General features: G+C 37.2%; 1 protein-coding gene and 2 long non-coding RNA genes across 10 annotated transcripts; 1 reads left to right on the top strand and 2 right to left on the bottom strand.

Moving 5' to 3' along the window:
* Positions 1–1,747: 1,747 nt before the first annotated feature.
* On the bottom strand, positions 1,748–7,802 carry LOC148736224 (uncharacterized). 3 transcript variants are annotated; one of them, XR_015998524.1, is made up of 5 exons: positions 7,580–7,802; positions 6,047–6,151; positions 3,257–3,299; positions 2,646–2,691; positions 1,748–2,069 (listed from the first exon to the last, which is right to left on the bottom strand). It is a non-coding gene; the product is annotated as an uncharacterized LOC148736224 (long non-coding RNA). The 3 variants fall into 3 exon arrangements; XR_015998523.1 differs by having other exon boundaries at positions 6,100–6,151; XR_015998525.1 differs by having other exon boundaries at positions 6,103–6,151.
* A 122-nt stretch (positions 7,803–7,924) lies between these two features.
* On the top strand, positions 7,925–12,880 carry LOC148736223 (uncharacterized). 5 transcript variants are annotated; one of them, XR_015998522.1, is made up of 5 exons: positions 7,925–8,141; positions 8,313–8,548; positions 11,220–11,255; positions 12,309–12,376; positions 12,781–12,880. It is a non-coding gene; the product is annotated as an uncharacterized LOC148736223 (long non-coding RNA). The 5 variants fall into 5 exon arrangements; XR_015998521.1 differs by having other exon boundaries at positions 7,925–8,548; XR_015998518.1 differs by lacking the exons at positions 7,925–8,141; positions 8,313–8,548 and adding an exon at positions 8,597–9,520.
* A 3,648-nt stretch (positions 12,881–16,528) lies between these two features.
* Positions 16,529–21,745, bottom strand: LOC148736222 (beta-1,3-galactosyltransferase 1-like). 2 transcript variants are annotated; one of them, XM_088752484.1, is made up of 5 exons: positions 20,781–21,745; positions 20,137–20,216; positions 19,349–19,893; positions 19,107–19,181; positions 16,529–18,987 (listed from the first exon to the last, which is right to left on the bottom strand). In XM_088752484.1, exon 5 carries the CDS (start codon positions 18,310–18,312, stop codon positions 17,308–17,310), a length of 1,005 nt encoding a protein of 334 aa, XP_088608610.1. In that variant the 5' UTR covers positions 18,313–18,987; positions 19,107–19,181; positions 19,349–19,893; positions 20,137–20,216; positions 20,781–21,745; the 3' UTR covers positions 16,529–17,307. The 2 variants fall into 2 exon arrangements, with proteins under 2 accessions (XP_088608610.1, XP_088608611.1); XM_088752485.1 differs by having other exon boundaries at positions 16,529–19,181; positions 19,689–19,893.
* Positions 21,746–22,186: the final 441 nt, after the last annotated feature.

The following is a 22,186-nucleotide window of genomic DNA, read 5'->3' as shown; positions in this document are numbered from 1 at the left end:
GGGTATTATCCCCTTGTAGCATGAATTGTCAGAGTTTGTCTTGTTTTTCTGGAATTGATTCATTAAAAAAAATAAGAAATTCGAAACTTGGGGTAAAGATTGGCTATGACAACTTAGGATATACTCCGCTTACGGTATAAATTCTCATAACTTACCGTCCCCTTTTTTCTTGAGTTCATTGAAATAAAAATAGAAGAGCGGGTTCAAGATTGGATATGGAAACTTAGAATGTATTCTACTTATGGGGTGAGTTTTCAGAATGAACCCCGTTTTTTCGGAATTTATCAGAAAAAACGGAACATCAGGGATGTACCGAGTTATAATTCAATCACTGTGCGTTGGAATATATTCTTTTTATGACATGAATTGTTGTTTTCTTAGAATTCTCTGAAAATAATGAAAAATCGAGTAAAGATTACACACAACAAGTTGGAATATGTTTCCTTTGCAGGATGAATTGTCCGATTTTACCCCATTTTTGGCATATCCCACATGTGGGAGTAATTGTCAGATTTTACCTTATTTGTCTCTAATAAACGAAAACAAAAATTGAAAATTAGGGTAAAGATTTGATATGGCAACTAAGGTTATATTCCACTTGCGTAATGAATTGTCAGAACTTATCACGGCTTTCTCGAGACTCGTTGAACAAATGGATTATCGGGGTAACGATTGGACACGGCAAGTCATGATGTTAACCGATCGAATTTTCACGATTCCCGTTTTTCTACAGTTAATTGAACAAATCGGGGTAAAGATTGGATATGGAAAAGTTATGATATTATCCACTTGTAGGATGAATTGTTTTAATTAACCCCGTGTTTCTAGAGTTGATCGAGAAAGTGGAAAATTGGGGTGAAGATTGGATTTGGCATGTTAGAATATATTCTAATTGCTGGATAAATTGTCAGAATTTATTGCCTTTTCTCGAGAAGTTCTACATTCAGTGAAAAATGGAAAAAGTGGTTAACAATGGATATGTCAAGTTTGGATGTATTGCACATGCAGAATACGAGCTGAGAAATTGTTTTGATTTTCGAATGCACTCAAAACATGGAAATAGGGATAAACAGATATACTGCAGTTGTAAGTTAGATCGCTGGAAGTGCACCCTTAATTCGCGTAAGAAAATTTTGAGTCGGGGGTAGTTGTCGGAAGGCTATCCCCGGGTGAAGTCAATAATTTTAGTCGGTACTTTGTAGGATCCCCTGCACAAAGCCTAAGGATTATTCGACAAATATCACTTAACTTGAGGAGATTATTTTGCTGGAAAAGAGAATGTAGCCTTCCCCATAAAATATTTATCAGTATGCAAGTTTTGGTGTTATGTTTCACCACTGTGATCTTCTGATTGTTGAAAAGGGTCTGCATATTATTCGCACCCCTGGAATTTAAGTCAATTTAGCGTTAAAAATGTCTTCAGGCAATGAGAAATTTTCCCAGAAGTCGCTGTATACGCAAATGCATGTGCATATATTGACGGCAAACTATTGATTTATCTTTGCTTGACAAGCAAAGTAAACGTCTTCGTAGAGGCTCACGGGTACTATTCACTGCCAGATAAAACATTGTAACAGAATAATTGAAGGGTTCATTGCAAAAGAAGCCCTTGGTGACTTAGGATGAACTACTGTCGTCCCATTCCAACGTGCTTCCTGTTTACTTGTGGGACCGAAGGAGAACTTAACATGACATCAAGCGTCACTTAGTAGGGCTTCACAAAAGAAAAATCTATGTAAGCAAAGGACAAGTTTTAAGTTTCTCTTCCAAATATTTAAAGTCTTCCGATGACATTGACGTACTAATATGGCTGTTCCATTATAAACAAGATCATTAAGCTCACTTAAAAATAAAAAAAGAAACAATATACATTAAATTTATATCCCTGATATAGTTTTCCAAGAGATTATGATTTCACATATTTGAAAAAAAGAGGAATTGATCTTCTCCCTTTCTTTGTTTCTCTCTTTTCGTTTGCTCCTCCCTTTTTCTTTGTTCTTCTCCTCCTCTATCCAGCTGCTCTTCCATAACTATTTCTTGTTCCAGCCAGTCCATGTTAATCACATGCTCTTCAAAACATAAGATATGTATTACTTAGTAACATCAATATACGACATTTTACAAAGCTGTTTAGCCCTGAGCCTCTGTGGTCTAATACTTCCTTCAAATCCGTAGACATGGCCGTCCAGTGATGGCCTTTGTCAAAAATATCACCACCAATGTTCATACTAGAGATACAATAACGTTCACCCTAGAATGTGCACATGAACCATTAGGGAGAGTACCTCTTTTCGTGCCAATATTCTTTGATATGCCTGACACCTAAGTCGCTGATTATTAATTTTTAAGTAATGTTATAAGTGAGAAAACAGTAGTTTGATTTCTTCTCAGGGATGAAATGCACCAGTACTTCACTATGCCAGACACCCTCATCTGAAGTTGTGTGTAATTCATAACAGCCCTGTTCACTGGTTTTATTTCATGATAGGCAATAAACCTCAAAGCAACTTCAAGAACTCCCTTAGAACATTCAATTTAAAAGGGATGATTTCCTGTTGAGTTGTTAGGTTAGCCAAAATTCTGTTCTAATCTGAAAGTATGAGAAACCCTCTAAGGATGGCAGAGAAGAAATTAGTTTATCTCACCACGTGGTCCTCCATCTTGAGCCATGGTAAAAATTGATCAACAATCCTATTTTAAAGAGAATGAGAGAAAATGGGTGGTTACCAGTTTGCTCGGCTCCCAGGTATTCAGAGAAAAACATAAGAGGATATGCAGAGGCTAAAGCCACTGTGTATCAAAGCATTCACTTCAATATTATAAAAGTAATGCAAATTTTTCGTTTTTAGGGCAGATTTATATGATACGACTTAAATCGCATGTGACAAGCTCAAGGTTACTTCCCACTTTTGCGGGTGTCCTTCGGGAAAAAAATTGTTTGCACACTACAGTAGTTTCACTAAAATCTTAGCAAACTATATATCAGAAGAAAGCTTCATAAATGTTTACAATAAAAATATGTCTCAAGCAACTTTTCTTTCAAGGACATATCAAGATCCAATATGGCGTGAAATGACCAAAGGGTCTTCTATTAAATTTGTTGGATATGGAATGCTGCAGCACGAGCTAATTCGCTGCACAGTCTTATTCACACTTATTACACAACACCTGTGCAAAGCATGTCAATTAAAAATAACAAATATGGAGAGTGCAGACTACTTTCAATAATTTATAGTGCAAGCAATTTGTTCCTTACCATCATTATTTTGTGTTTACTTTCCATTTACAGACTCAATTGGCTGTAAAAAAAAAAATTCAAAAATTTTAACTTTAGTTACTTCTTAAAGTAAGAAACCACAAGACTAAACAACAAGTGTAGACACTTAGACATACTTAGGCTAAAACTCTGATTTAAAAATAAAAAACTACCCCTCAGCAAAAAAAAAAATTATACCAGTCTTTGATACCATCCTGTTAATCTCCAATTTGTTTTCACTTTTCATTGCTTTTAATTTTGTAAACACATATCATGCTTCTTCTCAATGGCAAGAGCCTGAGTTTCCAAGAAAACCCAAATAACCAGAAAGAGTATTGGCAAGAAAGATAACCAAATGAGCAGTGGTATAATGTTAGAGCTTGGAGCAATTAACCAACCTGAATGACTGCTACACACCATTCTTTTTTCCCAGGTCTATGTAAACTAGATTTTGAGCAAAGAATGCAATACCTTGCCAAACATCTGCTAGGATGACTCTATTAATAGTGTGCATGATCATCATCTCTTCCTGTGATAGCACTCTTCACTTCAATGTTTTTATTACTACACATATGGAGGCTTTGGTAAGATTGTGGAAAGGAGGGAACACATTTGAGGGACCAAAATGACAGTGTGGCAGCCATTTATTCCCACGTGGATGGCAAAGTCTGGGGAACCTTCCCCTTGAAATTTAAAAGTTTGGATGTCCAAAAGGGTCCATGTTTGGTTGCTATTTCCCAAGTTGGCTAAAAATTATAGCTACTATGAGGGAGAGTATGTGGAGACACGGTGGCCTCATGGTTAGTGCGCTCGACTCTGGATCGAGTGCTCCGGGTTCGAGCCCCGGCCGGGACATTGTGTTGTGTTCTTAGGCAAGACACTTTACTTTAGTGCCTCTCTTCACCCAGGTGTATAAATGAGTACCAGCAATTTAATGCTGGGGGTAACCCTGCGATGGACTAGCATCCCATCCAGGGGGAGGTAGAAGTACTCCTAGTAGCTTCATGCTACAGAAACCGGAGTTAAAGCTCTGGCCTAATGGGCCACTAGGCTCGTAAACAGACTTTACTTACTTTACTATGAGGGAGAGTATTGACATTGAATTAATGAATAGAGTAGCTTTTACCTATCTGAGTACATAAACATTATACATAGCAATGTTGTCTCTGTGATGTCTGTGTGGCCCTTGATTGATTTTTAGCTTTGCCTTGCTCAAAAAATGAAATTGTGCTGAGGACAACATTAGATTTTGGGATATGGTGCTGTGATTTCTAACACAGAATCTTTAATGCAATTACTGATAGTGAAGGAGTTAATTACCGTATTTATCCATGTATAGGTTGACCCCCATTTTCAAGGTTGAAAATCAGATTTTTCATTATTTCTAGTAAAGAAAAATTCAGACCGACAGAAATTTCCCATATGGTTGATCTCTTATTTCTGAGAATGTATTGAAAACATGGTGAATTAAAAAAACTGCAGAGCAAAATGTAACCATGAGCTGTGAAGTTTAGTAGCACTTGTTTACATCCCCACGATTCATGATTTAAGCATATACAACCACTTCGATTTACTGGAGAAGTAATTCACCATCTTTTGTAAATCGTTTTGAAAATGAAATCTTCATGCATTTAAATAACCTTTTGAAAGGAGATTTAGTAGACTAAAGGAACACTGAAGAGCTTCGAATGAAAACACGGCCATCTTGAAAACTACACAATATTTAACATAGATGGTCCACGCACGTAACAAACAAGACCGCACAAGAAAACAGCATTTGCCAGGTCACTAAGTTACTGTAATCATTGACTGAAAATGAGAATTCAGCACCAAAGCTGTAAGGAAAATTGTCTGCTCTACAGATCAGAAGATACAATAGAAATCAGCCCCACTAGGTTTTTGTTTAAGCCACATAAAATTTATTATTTCAAACTTTTTCATCGATGAAGAACGCACTGAAAACTGACAAAACTTGAACACAATTAGAACTTGTTTTGTGAACCTGGTTTTCCTAATAGACTTCAGGCAATTGGTATGCTAATTTCTTGGATTGCTTGGGTCAGGTCTTTATCATTCTATGATCTGTGTAAAAGACGAGAGTGATTTTTTGGGCTAATTTTTCCGTCATAAAGAGTCGATTTATACACAGATAAATATGGTGATACTTCAACGATAAATGTAGAACATGGCAATCAATGAAATGATCAGTGTCTAATCATGAACTAGCTCTTTGTCAGTGACAAGTTTGCAAAATTAATATTGGAGAAGGGTACATTACTTCATACAACAGTTACTGTGAAACCATCATACTGAAAAATATGACGACTGCTACACTCAACCAGACCTCTTTGTGCAAGAAAATCCTGGAACCACTCATAAAAACAAGCAGTAAAGGTCTGAAAAATTTAAACCTTGCATACGTTGTTGTTTTTAGAAATATTGCTTTCTACATGTGCCTTAGCCTAAGAGTAATGGTAAAATGTACAGGTGCCATATTTGTCTGTCAGTGGATTGAATCTATTGGGTGAACACCAGAAAAATAATAATATTGATACAATTAAAATGAGGGTTTAGTATAGGTATGCTGTGGTTCAGTTTCATCCTTAGTTTAATTCTTTTACTTTGAATAGCTGAGGCCAAATTGATGGTGACACATCATCTCATCATAACATACACTCTAGGAGCTACATTTTATCTTTCTTTACACAAAATGCATTTTCATTCATATCATTACCAAACCAAAGGAAAATTATGCTTATACCAAGGACAAAAATTAATCACAACATTTACCTTTTTATAACTAGTGCATAATTTTCCAAGAAAATGTTTACAAGGGAGCTTACCACCTCATCGGCACTTTTGTGACTTTGCTTTGCTGCTGGTTGTCATCCATGCCTGTATGTATGAAATTAAGTAAGGGTGAAAAGATTAGTATTTTCTTTGCAAAGATAGTTGCAGCGAGTGTCTCCCCTAATATATGGATCACCAAAGGCTCACAATGAAAGCCAACAAGACCAAGTTTTTGCTAACACATGTAGGAGCAATAATTGCTAATAATAGGCAATAGTCTCTACTGAATTAAGTATTCAATTGTGCATGAATTAGTATTTATTTCATTTCAATATTGAAAACACATAGTTCAAAAAGTATGTAAAGAGTGGTAACATAACATGCATATTATTATCATATTCCTTATGATTTAGTTCAAAGGGCTTTATTCTAAATAGATCAAAAGAAAGAAAGTGGCTTACGTCAGCCACTGATTTCAATCAAAAAGCAAATATTATCAAGTGAAGAGTAATTTTGCTGCAAATCTGTCCTCTTCTGGGTGAGCAAAGAGAATGATTTAATGCATTGTAACCCAACTGTTTCTTGCTGGAGAGCATGGGAGAGAGCAACCTATCCTTTATAAAAGATACCAGATCTTCATCATACGTGTCAAAAGTTTGTGAGTTAACTTTCCAGGATATATGTTTGACATCAACCATACCAGAGGTTGAATTTTTGCGTAGTCCCATACAATTACAATGAATACATGTCTTCAATTGTCTCCATAATAACCATCAATGTAGACACTGAGATTGCTACATGTAACATAATAAAAATTATAATGAGGCTGGAAGAAAATCACAAATTTTCGGTCATTGAAACACGGAGATCTGTCTCGTTTTTTAAATTTTGTATCATCTACTTTTGCATATCCCAAACAAAATAATAAAAAAAAAAATCATTCCTCGACACAGAAGGTTAACATGCTACCGTAAAATTCGAATAAGACAGGTTGTGTTAAGCACTCGAACTGGTCTCGTGTAAATGTCACACTTTCAAATTCACGTTCCATGACTGCCTGGGACATTGAAACAGCAGTTAATTAACAGTGGCGTAGCCCGGGCCTACAAATTTTTCAGCCCACTTGTGTTACATTTTTAAGAATTGGAAATGAAAAATTCAAATCCATTCTCTTTTATCAAATATTATACCCAGGAAGGCGATTGCGTGACACTGAGGTACGTTAAAAAAAACATTGCTCTCGCATAGTCTGCATTTTATACCTAATTTTGGTCTCAGTCTGCATTTTATACCCAGTCTGGAGTCTGCAGTCTGCATTTTATACCTAGTCTGCATTTTATACCTAGTCTGCATTTTATACCCAGTCTGCAGTCTGCAATCTGCAGTCTGCAGTCTGCATTTTGTACTGACCGTTTATCGGTATACATCTGAAAGTATTTAGCCCGAAACTTGAACGCGATCTTTGAAGAATGGTTGTAATATTTAAATTTAACAAAAATACCAGCATGAAGTGCAACCGAAACCTTAGCTTACCGTACTAGTTCCGATAGAAAAGCACAACATCGATCACCAACGCACTCCAAACTAATAAGGGAATCGAAGCCACGAGGCAATGTCAAATTCTCGTCTTCCTAGGCTTTCCAACGTATCGAAGAAAATTTCACCAATAATTCGCACTTAAAAACGCAACCAGAATCTTAATCTTTCACCAATCCGAAGTGTCCCAAACGACACCAAGGATAGCCCGTGAAATTCTTAACCTTCGAGCGCGCAAATCTTAACGATCTTCTTACAATTCATAATTTTGCATTGCATCCCTCCCCTAGTTGGGAAGTGACAAACAAGAGACACGTTCACAACGCCTTTTGATTGGAAGAAAAAAAACCACACACATTTTATTGGTTATTAGTTGTGAGGACATAACTGCAACGGAGGACACAAGTGCGACGCTACATATATGGAGACTTGCCCTTATTTGAGTCTGGGCGCTTATGGTTACCCATTCTCCCTGAGGTCATACCGCTGACAAACGCCAAGATACCACTTGGCTCGAGATTGAACTATCCCACGTCGGCAAAGGTCCTTGAGGTTAAAAGTAAGAGAATAGAGCCTTTGTCTTAAAACGAATCAACCGCAATGTCATTCAGATTTTTACTTTGCCATCAAGGTCGTAATTTTACATCTTAGATTTACCGGCTTCGTGCACGCCTTCAGCCTTATCTTTTTCTCCCTTCGATGTTTTTTTTTTAATTTTTAACAAGCACAGCCTGTTCCAACTTGATGTGACAGCTTAGACTTAGTTATGGCTTAGAGAGGAAACCAGCAGCTACAGCCACAATGGTACGCGTGTGTCGAGAATGGCAGTCGTTTTAGAAGTTGCTTAATGGGAATGTAGTGGAATACATCGCATAAACAATCCTTTTCTGTTACATGATGACACATCTATGCTTTTGAAATGATACCGGTTGCTACGTTGTTTACAAGGCAAAAGTCGAGAGTCGGGTAAGTACGTGACTAAATTCAGCTGAATTTTATAAGTTCACAGTCCAACTTATGTTACAAGTAAGCTAGTGCCACGAATTCTTATTACAGTATCATACATGCCAAGCAAAGGTTTTGATTATCCTCTGTCCAATAGCCAAAGGGGTTTTGAGCGGAATTACGCGAAACAATTCCATGTTTGAATAAATTTGGCCCCAGCGTTTCATTATTCAATAACTATTTACAATCAGGCTTGTTTACTGGAGGTTTGAGATGGATCCAAAAACGAAGGCAGCTCCTATAAGGATTTGGGAAATTTTCCTTTATAAAGTTCCCTGTGAAATCTGTGTCACTACGTTCCGAAAGTAAAGATGACCCGTGATCTGACCTTGAACTGAGTTCGCTTGCAAACGAGGATACGTTCTCAATTTACTTTGATTTGGAGTCTGGCCCAGTGAAAACGCCGAATTTTTCTAGGACACGGAGATGCTAATCAACTACTTTAACCAAGTACATCAAAAGATCGATTTTTAACTCTGTCATGTTGGTTCGTTCCGAAGATTACCTTTTTCTTGGATTAAAAATTAAATCTAATTTTACTAAGTAACTGGCGTGACCATAGTTAGTAGAGGAGACTGGTTAGGAAACGCGGCAAACTTCAGTCGGATAGGTTATTGTTCGATTTTATCGAGGTCACGTGACAATGACCCTGCACACATAAATCCAAAATGGCGCCGCGGTCTTGTTTCGACAGTCACGTGGCGTTTAAGTTTTTGGATTTTCTCCGTGATCGAGCGACATCTTACCTTCACAGTATAGCTAAAAACATTAATCAAGTCAGTGGACATAATGCTAGGTGAAAATTTTTCAGTATTTGGCTGTGGAACGTGTGGGAAAAGTAAAGGAATTGGAATCTGGAAGCTACCGGCGCCGCGAAACGCAGAATACAAGAATTGGCGAGAAGACTGGCTGAAAATAAATAAGTTACTCTATGTTAGATACTTTAACCATATAGCCTTTATACTCATTTTGTTTATAAAATAATCATTAATGAGTAATATTTAATATGTTGCAGGTTGTAGCTACCAAATTAATCTTTTGTAATAAATTACTTATTGACAAATTGTGGCAGGCTCTTAATTCTAACTATATCTGCCTTTCTTGTTCTTTGCTGGCTCTACAAATTTCCTTTCGTAGTGTTTTTGTCTTCATTTGTTTACATTGAATTCTGTGTTTCTGTATAACATCTTTGGCCAGTGAAAAACACCGTACAGTAACATATAAATGAATAATGCTGTTCAAAACATCTTTTGCAATGCTGTTATCTACCACTGTGTCTGAGTCCAACAACATGGTGTTATATGCTTAGACCAATTGAACATCACAAGCTGATTTGGATTCTATCTTAACATTGTCAATCTTCAGCTGAAGACTTCCTGAGGTCAGAATCCTAAAATTATGTTCTATTCTCTTAAAAATTGTTTGAGCTTATTTAGAAATAACCCAAAGTCCACCTCGGTTTAAAGATGAAATTAGTTTTTGACTCCCTGCAACATGCAAATCTTCTGCTTTGCATGTTGCAGGGAGTGACCAACTATGGCGTGACCAAGCAACTATCATTATGCATTGTTTGCGGTATTATTTGTCTCCACATTTCTTATATTCAATAAACAATTTAAAAAGAAAGCTCCTAACTGGTTCAAGACCTTTTCTTGTTATTTCCATAATATTAGGTAAATCTTAGTCAGTAGGGCTCAATGTTTTGTCTCTGTGAAAAGGTTATTCACTTGACAAACGAGTATAAAGGTGGCCCCTTATTTTTTTTTCAAGGTGAGAATTAAGTAAAGTGATCTACGTATGCTGTTCGACGGTGAAACCAAAAGTTGACCTTTTCATTTGCCAAATATTGTTTATAAATTATTGTAATTCATTGTGAGGTCCAAACAATGGATGCAAGTTCAGAATCTCAACCACTGAACTTTATCATTTGGTTAGAGCCATTTGAAAGACAAATTACCAGATGAAGTAAAAGGAAAGAAACATAGAAACGTAATGCCACATTAGCCATGATGCGCGGAGGTTATGATTTTGATGGATTTTCATTCATTTATCTCATGCATTATGAAGAATTGAAACAACTCAGAAGGCAGATATGTTTCTGTACTTTCCATTTCGTATTTATTTGCTCAGGAGAAAAGGCACAGAAATTTTAGCAATCTGTAGTAATTTAACCATATTGCATAACCAAGTTATAAAGGAAAAGAGCTTGAATATCCAGCCTAGGAGAGTTAGGAGATGACTTGGCTTAGTAAAAAATGTACTATCAAAAACCAGGTAATTGCCAAGTCAATTAGATATTGGAATTATCACAACCTTGGAAATATGTTAAGAGTTCATTTATAAATTTTAAAATAGGAAGAACATTGTTTATCCTGAGATCACTCTCTCCACTGATCGGAAACATTGAAATCAAGTTTAAAATTCAGAAAAGGAGTATTTATGCACCCCTTATCAACAGCTATTTTTTTAAAGCAAACAGAATCAACTTCTTAAAATAGTTTCCACTTGATTAAAGTTCAGGGTGATATTTAAAAAATTATACAGCACTCAATGGTTCCTTTTCACTCTCATTTAGATTTTTTCCTTATTTTGTGGTACCAGTGACTTGGCTAACATATTTGTTCTTTTGCAGAAATTCGGACAATTCCCCTGGAGCTTTATTCCAAAGGTTAGTATGATTGTCCCTTATTTTGTATCTATAGTTCAACTTGCTTATAATACTAAGACTCATAGCATTTATTGGAATTAAATTTGCTGCAAATCTAAAGCTATCACTTGTAGAGGATCCATATACCTTGACTGGCCCCAAATTAAATGCTTTCTTTTTAGCTTGTTTAGGATACTGCTCTTAGACTCGCTGAGGATACTGGTCTTTGACTCGCTGAGGATACTGGTCTTTGACTCGCTGAGGATACTGGTCTTTGACTCGCTGAGGATACTGGTCTTTGACTCGCTGAGGTTACTGGGCTTTGACTCGCTGAGGATACTGGTCTTTGACTGGCTGAGGATACTGGACTTTGACTTGCTGAGGATACTGGGCTTTGACTCGCTGAGGATACTGGTCTTTGACTCACTGAGGATACTTGGCTTTGACTCGCTGAGGATACTGGTCTTTGACTCGCTGAGGATACTGGACTTTGACTCGCTGAGAATACTGGTCTTTGACTGGCTGAGGATACTGGGCTTTGACTTGCTGAGGATACTGGACTTTGTAAGTCTGGCTCATTGAGAAGAAGTCTGGTTGACTCGCTGAAAATAATTCTGGTTGGCTCGCTGAGAACAAGTCTGGTTGGCTCACTGAGAATAATTCTGGTTGGCTCGCTGGGAATAAGTCTGGTTGGCTCACTGGGAATAAGTTTGGTTGGCTCGCTGGGAATAAGTCTGGTTGGCTCGCTGGGAATAAGTCTGGTTGGCTCGCTGAGAATAATTCTGGTTGGCTCGCTGAGAATAAGTCTGGTTGGCTCGCTGAGAATAAGTCTGGTTGGCTCGCTGAGAATAAGTCTGGTTGGCTCGCTGAGAATAAGTCTGGTTGGCTCGCTGAGAATAAGTCTAGTTGGCTCGCTGAGAACGAGTCTAGTTGACTCACTGAGATGTTTGGTATTGCTATAATAAAAAATTATTTAAGCCAAAATTTCTGAAATAGGGTTAGTTGTAGTGGGAGTATGTCTTTCTGTCATTAGAAAGACATACTCCCACTTGTTTTTTGCTCTTTTTTCCCCAGTACAACTGTCTAATGTCAAGTGATGGATCTTTACATTGTAACAATGAAGCTGTGAATGAATAGTGGTGGTAGGTGTGAATGATTTAAATCCTATTGTGGAATTTTAAAGTAACATGGCCCATCTTTCCTCCCCCCCCCCCCCCCAAAAAAAAATAAATAAATAACCAGAATACTAAATGCCAAGTTGTCAGCCCTTTCTCTTACAAGTTAGTTGATTTAGTTCATAACTTCCTCTCCTTTTTCTTTAATTCCCTTCCTTGCCATGGTTATAATCACTGCCATTTCTGTGTTTACCTTATTTATCATTTTTGGCCTAGAGTTCCTTCTTGTCTCTTGGAAGTCAAATCATCCATCTAGAAGGCCTTTTTTAGTTGAAGAGTGTTTCATCTTCCTATTACCCATGCCTGTCATCTTAAATTGACTTTCACTCAAAATTCACACCTAACTCTTTGTATTTGTTTCTCTTCCACAGTTGGTGACTGGGATGGGAATTCACAGAAATGCAAACCAATGATATTTATCATGTGTTAAATAAATAAATCTTGAATATTAATAAAAATCATCGAAATGTACTGGCTGACTTATGCAAAATAGTTATGGTAGCATGGGAAAAAATAGGGAGATAATAAGAACCATCTGAATTAAATTACATAAGTTTAGATCCTAAAAGTGATTACAGTGAAGGAACAATGTCTGATTCAGTTAATAGCAAATCAGTTCTTGAAAATCTTGTAAGAAATAATAATGAATGCACAGGGTTTTCAATGAGGTTTTCAGTTTTTTGTACGACATGTATTTTTTAACCCACAAAAAGGTCAAAATGTGTGTATTGCCTCTTGGTATCTAATGAAAGTCAAATCCCTCTAATTGAATATACTAAAACTGTAAATAGTACTACTTCTCTTGTTGTGGCCATCAGCGATATTCAATATTCAGACATTTTTCTATTAAAAACAACATGAACTATTGAAAAGTAATATTGCTTCAATCAACTGATTTGTGAAAACTCCCCTTGGGTGAACATTTTGCAACAAACTTCGACTCGATATCAATAATAGATAAAAAATTCCCTTCTCCTTGCAGTTAAAGGCAAGTGCATTACCTACTCATAGTTCATAAAAGCCTTGAAAGTCTTTGAGGATGCTTGAATTCAAAAATAACAAATACAAGGTCTTGAAAGTACTTGAATTTGAGGACTAGAGCTTGATTTTTGCAATGCTTTTTCTTAGCAATTTTCAAGTAAAAAATTGCAGTACTTTAATAGAATAGCTGAGAAATAATGTTAAATAATTTTAAACTTTCTTATGCAAACCTTTCCAAAAGAGGTCCTTCAATTTATCTAAAACTTGGCAGTCATTGAAAAGCCCTTCAATTTCAACCTTTAGCATCTGTAGGAACCTACTCCTATTATTTTGATTATTGTCTAGTACCATAACAACATTCGTTACACTCCAGCAGGCAAAAATAAAAACAAGTAGACTTATTCATGATTGGAAATGAAAAAATTGCGTAACAACAGTAACAATGGCAATAGGGCAGTCTCCTAAAGATAACTCCAGATGTGCGATATAGAAAGCCCAAGTTCAAGCAGCTATGCGTCTACTTGAAGGGAAAAAAAGTCTAAAACAGCAAAATATGATGAGATATTCCTTGCATAATGAAGTTTCAGCATTTAATTTTTATTTATCAAAATGTACATCTTTCATGGTTTTAATTTCTGGCTTCCCTCTTGTTGTGGAAAGATGAAGTAACTTTAGTAATGGGATAGGATCCGATTCAAGATTTCAACTTAATTAATCAATCAATTAATTAGTGTTACTTTATGTGCTGAAATTTATGCTAGAAGCTCTATAAAAATATCGGTTAAGGCCTTCCCTGCACTTTATAATCCCAAGAAAAAGAAAATAGAGATTACCTTAACATATTGCAGCAAAATCTCAGCTTATCTTGAACCTAAAACTTTACCCTGGAAAAAAAAATATATACATCCGCGCATGCGCCAAGAGCAAAGTTTGGCACATGAGCCTTCTTTCGTAAAACGACTCTCGTTTCGTCAAACGAGTCTCGTTTCTAAAAATGAGTGTCGTTTCTACAAACGAGTCTCGTTTCTAAAAACGAGTCTTGTTTCTAAAAACGAGTCTCGTTTCTAAAAACGAGTCTCGTTTCAAAAACGAGTCTCGTTTCTATTCACAAACAAACGAGTCTCGCTTTAAATCGTTTATCGAGTGACTTATAAATCGTGACGATTTAAAATCGACTGGTTTCCCAGAAACTGTGAGTGATCGTGATCCTTATTATCTATACGAATTTGAGTTCGTATTGCTACTTTACTTTCGAACCTTCACATGCAATTTTTTGTTTACTATCTATACAATTAGACAATTCTTAAAGGCTACTGTTGTGGAGTGCCTCTTTCAATGGGTACCTTCAGTTTGCACGATTGATTAGCTGTGTGATGGGAAAATTTTGGTGATAATTATTGTCTGGGGACCAAATCATTTGGCGTTCAACAAACTGGAAAGACGGGAAAGTAGGGAGGTATTAAGAGTAGAAGTAAGCATTAAGCCATATCTATGCAAATCAAGTCCAGATGCAAATTTACTTTTTTTCTTGATTGAACAACAAGCAAGAGCAGTTTTCTGATTGACAGTTTAAGTGAAGCAAATCGGACACGCACGATACGTTACCATAATTATGACGCCGTTTTCAAATTTTATTCTAAATGTAACTTACAAGGTGTGGCGCACTCTGATTGCGTTGCATCATGGTCGTAAAACAAAAGTTGAGTCGTTTGCATTCGGTCGAGTGAACATCTTTGGTGGCAGCGAGATAGCGTGAATATACTTAGAGTGTACTCAGGATTTACCATCTGTTGCCGTTCTTTCGAAAGAATTATGGACCTGCGCGACTCCTGTCATCCTCCGTGATGAATTCGTTCTTGGGAGGTAACTGACGAGATTCAGAAAGAATCGAAACTGCAGTCTTGCCTAAGTATCTACACAAATAGCAGCTTTTACAAACAGCCGATGGCTCTGTGAACAATATCAAATGCAGAAATTACATTTCTAGACGCGAATTATTTAACGAGAATCGACCATTGACACGCAAACGCATTGCAAAGGGACAGAGACCCTCCAATACACGAATTTTTTTTCCACCAAGCGTAAATACGGGATTCTTAAATGGAGAAGCCATACGCCTCCTAAGAACGACTTTCTCGCGCTCCACGTTTAACAAAAGCGTACGGAGTTTTCAAAATAGAGGATAACTTGATGAGGGTTTTGAGAGACGAATCTCCGGGGCTATTTTCTGTGGGGTAAAAAGTATACTTACAAACAAAGGAAATAGCACGTATGATGCACGATCCTTCGCAGTAAATAGCGCTATTTATGCAATAGCGAAATTCGGACCTGAATAAAAAAAAATCAGGCCTGTACGGGATTCGAACCACTGACCTCTGCGATACTAATGCAGCGCTCTACCAATTGAGCTAACAAGCCAACTGGGAGCAGGCCGTTCAGTTGCTTCGTAATAAACCCGTGATGATAAAACAGATACAATGAATATATGAAGTTCATATATGATCCCGTGCAGGCCTGATTTTTTTCAGGCCTGATTTTCGCTATTGCATAAATAGCGCTATCTACTGCGAAGGATCGTGCATCATACGTATTTAATACGACAAATATATGAACTTCATATGTTCATTGTAACCAAAGGAAATAGCACTTGCGCAGAGGAAAATATTGCCTTTTGTTATACATTCTCATCCGGGTTTGCCAAATCTCAGGAATATTCAGATGGGGAAATAACACCATAAAGCCAACCCTTGCTATCACATCGGAAAGGAAAGTCATTAAAATATTTTCTGATAAGAGCTAAACTTTGAGGGCAGAAGATTTTACAAGAGGTCTTAAAAGCGCTTGCAAATGGCAGGAGTCGCACAGTTCTATCAACGCCTTTCCCGCCTACCGGTGTGTCGCCTTGCGCAAGGTAGAATATATATTTGACAAGTGACTCTTTTCATCGGTTCTGTCCTCGTGCATGTACCGGTTCACAAGAGCCGATACAAAAGACCGAACAATACACAGCAGCTAACCAATGACTCCTAAACAAAGAAAGAACAATGGTAATTCCCTTGTGAACCGGTACACCTGGACAGAACCATTTTCATCGCTCTTGATGTCAACTGTCCTTCATGCAATGATCAAGATAGTGGATTTACCATACAATACCTACTATTACTTTATTTGCTTTAACTTAGGAAAGTAGAAAGCTATGAACAGCTGCACTCATGATAACTTATACCGGTAAAATATTGTAGCATCAGATACCCTTAAACCCAAATAGCATACGTTGGAGAGAGATTAGGGACCTTCAGCAACCACGACGGCGACGGCAACGAGGACGTGGGAAAACAAGAGATCTAATTGGCAGTACAGTAGCTCAGCACGTGCATTTTGAAACTTTGTACATTTCTTAGCCGTTCTATGCACAACAGAAACGTGAAATCGCCAAAATTTGCGTCGTCTGCCAACCGAAACCGCAACGGCGAATATTTTAACTTCCATTTGGAACTCAAAGGCTACTTTATACGTCATACTGAAGTTGAGCTGTGGCGCAGTATGAGACAGTAAGCTCGTGCAGCTATTTTTGAAATTCTAATTAAGAGTAGAAATTCATTTTTTAATCCAAGTCTTCCTTGGCGTTGCCGTTCTGACTGCTTAAGGTCCCTATTCATTCGAAAAGAACGCGAGCAACATCAAAATGAGCGACACGCAAACTGCGACAGACGTCCCTCGGTATCTGCTGCTAATATCGACAGATATATGACTTGCTCTGATACTCAATCTCATTTTGAGTAAATATTGTGACATTCAGTACCTTAATTTTGATATTTGTCTTTTAAAGCAACGCATATCCAAAATTAAAAAGCTGTAAATAAGCTACGCTAAAACAGGTAACGGATAAAACCGTATGTATTAACCACGCCATTGAACTACTCGTGGAAAATGGTTGAATTAAACATTTTCAGTTGGCACTCTTCTCCAACATCATGTCTGACTAAAGTATCCTTTGTTGGAACACAAACAGATCCACGTGGATGCCACACTTCAAAACCTCTATGATTTGTAATACTTATCCCGTTCTTACTCGCTAGCATGCCAACGTAAACATCGTCCAGTCGAAAGAACCGCAAATAAGAGAACGTGTCAACAAAAGCTGTTACAACATCGTGCGATAAAATATATCCAAAGCCAGGACAAAAATCCGGATATCTCGTCTCGTTATATTCCTCGTAAGTAACCATCCATTTACCTTTCCTATGAGGGCCCATGTTCGCATAATGACAGCCAGCGTAAAGCTTTTTCTTCGGCGTGGTGGTCGCTCTTAAGAAGAAGAGGACTCTTGGAATATACACAAACACGTCGTCATCTATCTTCAAAAGAAACGAGAAATTGCAATACCTTACGGCCCATTCGAAGCCCATTTGTATCTTTCGGGTTTGATTCCAGTAGTGGTCGTAATAGTTTGCACGCACAAGGTCTTTATGAGTTTCATCTTCGTCTAGCAACAAGTTTGACACTCCTTCTTCCCGTGTTTGAGCGACCAGAAAAACTGTTGTCCATCGTGGTCTGAAGGCTCTTTCGAAAGCCCATGTCTTGCGAATGTTATTCCTTCTTTTGTGATTACCGGGAGCAGATGAGATAATTATTAGAAGATCGTAATGTTGCATACAAGATCTCCTGGTTATAAGAAATGTTTTGTGACACATTTGAGAAGTAGGAGTTGTTGTGGAGCTTGAGGGTTTTGCATTAGAGTTTGAAGGATCAATTTTCAGCTGCAAATGTCTACCGTCATCTAATTCTTCAGCTGCTTCTTCACGAACGATGTCTGGCAAGAAAGAACCCGTGTTCCATATAAAACCTAGCTGAAAAGATACACAAGCTGTCAACAAAAGGACTAAAATCCACAAAGTCTTTTTTACCCGTTTTCTGATCATTGTTTTCCGTTGCCAAGAAGCTAACTGAAGAGGTTATTGACTACAGCGCAGCCGAATATGCAAATTAAGTCGACAGGTCGAGGGCATTTTGTGTGCGCATGCGTCACTGTGGTCTTCCGTGTGCTGATTTGGCGCTAAAGGGTGCTTTGTTTACACTTTTTCCACAACTAGACTCTTTCCCTGTTCCAAATAGGAGATTTCCGTCTTTTGGTAACTTCTATGTTTATGGGCACATCCCTCATGCTCCAAAACCTCTATCCTTTTTTCTACCAGCAAAATCTAGCAACAACTATCCCATTGAGTACATTTTCTTTGAAAGTATTTTTACATGTTGTCATTTTTCTTCTCCACACCTGCAAAATGACAGCGAAAAAAAGAGGACAGATTGAAAAATATTGATCACCAGTGGATTAAAAGTGTGGCACGTATATTGTACATGTTAATGAAACTTGTAATCCTTGAGTACAGGTATTTCTGCATGGTGTATGCAGTAGAGATATAGCTATACTATGATATGCATACCCTAGCCAGTAAGTGACTTGACAGATCTCATTTCTTGCAGTAAACCAGGAAGGTGGCATAACATAATGTGTATGTAAGGTGTTATGGGATTTGCTTTGGCTTATTCAGGCCCTCTAATTTCAAACTGCAAAGCAGAAGAGCCCATTCTTTTACCTACAGTAAATATAATAAATATATGTAACTACATAGAAATAAATATTTCAGTGAGAATGTATAATTGCAGCTGACACTGAAATTAGTCTGTCTGAATATAGTGACGGCCATATTATTACCTAGCTTAGGAGATCCTGGCCATCTTTCTCAGACGGACTCCAACTTCCAAATATTTCATAAAGTTCTTTGAAATCCTGTACATAATAAACATGCATGATATTTCAAAAAATAAATAAATAAACAAATAACTTAATAAAAAAAGCAGGTAACAAGTTGAAATTCATACAAAATTTAGGAGCAAATCAACTCAAAACAGTATAATTGTACTTAATTTCCACAATTTGGTCAGCTGTTCACAAACCTCAGGAGGTAGAAAGAATTTAGAGGGGAGGCTTGTTAACAGTTTCTTCTTTTCATTTCCCTTAAGAGATGTCCAGTCTAAATTTCCTTGTTTGGCTGTCCAAATTCACAGGGATACACTACACACTCTAACAGCTTCAAGGAATGTTTTCAGATGTATTCCCCTCTGGTCTTTGCTTGATTTCTTGAAATCATCTTTCAAAGTAGCAACAAAATCTATTCTTTATGTTCATAATAAATGAACAAGAAATTAAAGCAAACTGCTGTTGTTCAAATTTTCTTTAAATTACACTGTAGACTTTACACAACAGGCAAATCTTTTTTATCTTTATTTCATTTACCTCATCCCAGTCAATAACTTCATAGATAATACCCTTCTCTAGAATATCTGTAATCTGCAGAAATATGTGGAGCTCATCAATCATGACCCTTTCAATCGGTATGTCAAAAAGAGGCTGTGCATGGCATCTGAGATCCTTATACCATCCAGGGTTTAAATTGCATTTCAATTTCAAGAAAAAAGTCAAAGGCTAGGTGAAGTCATTCCTGTAAGATATTAAAAATTAAATATTTATGAGTGTTGCAGTTGTTGAGGCCCATATGGTAATTGTGTGAATGGCTACAACCAGTGATTGAGAATTTATTGTGTAAGTAAGTATTTACTGATAAAATTGTATTTAGTTTTTGTTGTTATGTATATCATCTTTTTAAGTAAATTATGTATTGTTACTGAAAAGCCCCACCAGGGAAGTGTCAATAAAGTTATTGTATTTGACTCACAGATGTTACCTTTCTTCATTGCTACATGTACACCAAACACATGAATGTTTACACGTGGCAGCCTTCATACCCATACAGAGTAGAAGAAACTGGAGGAAAAAAAAGATATATGGAACAGTAAATAATTAATTTTTACTGAGAATGCCTTAAATTGAACTTGAAAAACTTACATTGCAATATTAATAACATTATTTTTATTTAAACAATTTTTTACCTTTTTTCTATGCTTGAATTAATGATGAAGTGATTGATAATTTATAATGAAAAGTGAACCATAATTATAATATCTGGCTTTTTAAGAGGGTACAGGTAAAAAAAGCATAAACCACATACATGTATGTGCTCTTCTCAAAAAAAGGTGGTTAGAAAATAGTTATGTCTGGATTTGTTAACCCTCTAGTCACCACAAAGATAGAGCTGGGTTTTCAGTTGCTTTCCATCAACTCTAGGACTTTTTCTTTTGATAGGGAGTTAACTTCAATGATAGTTTGGAGGCTGGTTCTTAAAGTATCTTAGTCCTCCTTACACTTAATCACTGAGGTTGTATGATTTCCTGGACAAATTAAAGGTAAACAAGGATTATTTTGTAAAAAATGGCATTCCCTTCATAAGAGATATATGCTGCCAAATTAAATTTGCACATAAATATTTACCTGAACTAGACACGACAGCCTGGCCATCATCCAAAAGTGAGAATGAAAAAACAAGGCCACTGTTGTGGGTTAAAGCAGCCCCATCCCCACTGAGCTTGACCTTGTGAAAGAACATTAAACTAGTCTTTAAGTAACATCTTCCTCGGATTAACAGTGGAAATATCAAATGAATTTTTTAATGGAAATAAAATCAAAAGATATGGTAATATTGAAAGTACCTTGAAGACTTTATCCTCGGGAGCTTCAATGTTATTGGCTTCAATCTATTTCGATCGGTTTTTTCTATTTCTGTATTTATCATGGGTTAGGTAACCCTTTCTTTGGGGCGTTGCATGGTATGTTGTTACAGTTGCTTCATTAGCGGTAGGCTACGTACAATATTCGAGGTGTTGTCTTTTATGTTCGCGTCTTACGACCGTCCCCACAACCTCAATATTAAATACCCAATGACTAGGGATTGTGACTTTCTCTTAGAAGTAGTTCTTTGCATATACGAACATAGCTTAGATTGTCTTGTGAGGTGGTTTTTCTTGCTTTATTATTTTTTTTTTTTACATTTGCAAGTTTTCATTTCGTTGATGTACCGTTCCTATCAATTTTGTTGATGAAGGCATAATAAAGAGGGTCGCCTACGGCTCGTGTTGACACACCCCAGTTGTGGTTAGTTATTGAATTATTATAACTGTTTTATATTCGTTTGAGCGGGGTAGCGAATTAGAATATAACTTTCTTTCTGTTGTGTCTGTGCCGCGTGGGTCTTTCCTCGCGAAGAAGCATGTGAAGACGTGCATTCACTCAAGTTTTCCGCCAATTGCGCGTGCTTCGCGCGAGTACAGTCGGCATTGCCGATCTTTATTCAAATTACAATCGATCGGTAACTGTCGGCCGATCTCCGCCGATCAGGTCAGCATTTGGTCGGAAAAATAACGTGAAGTACTGGGAACAAGGCAGGAAATTTGAGAGAAAAACAAATATGGCGGCTGTAGTTGAAGATATGTGGCTATCGAAACACGCTTTCTCGAGCTCTTTCTTTGCGAGGAAAAACCCACGCGGCACAGACACAACAGAAAGAAAGTTAAAAAAACCACAAGTTACTCTGGTTCCCGCTTTGAAAGGTTTTGATGGCTTTAAAGAGGGATAAAAGGCCTAAATATTTCGAGTGCTGCCCACAGCAGGATCGACTCTGTTTTAGTGAGGCTTGGCTAGTGAGATGTTCCAGGCGGGGATTCCATACGATTTCAGGCATGGAATGGCTGTTTTTAAGGGTTAAAAACCACAACTAGGGGCAGATGTGAGAACAGTGCGAGGGAAGAACCGTATTTTCGAGGTGATTGACATTTATTTTCAGGTGCTGCCCGTAAGAAAAGGGTCAGTGTCTCGATTTTATTCCTGCCTTAACTTACCCA

Source organism: Stylophora pistillata, chromosome 3 (assembly GCF_964205215.1).
Source record: "Stylophora pistillata chromosome 3, jaStyPist1.2, whole genome shotgun sequence".
Lineage (NCBI taxonomy): Eukaryota > Metazoa > Cnidaria > Anthozoa > Scleractinia > Pocilloporidae > Stylophora > Stylophora pistillata.
The sequence above is the reverse complement of the archived record's forward strand: the minus strand, read 5'-3'. Positions and strand labels throughout refer to the sequence as shown.

Coding starts and splice junctions, on each gene's coding strand:
- LOC148736222 (XM_088752484.1), bottom strand. CDS start 18,312: ATGATCAGAAAACGGGTAAAAAAGACTTTGTGGATTTTAGTCCTTTTG.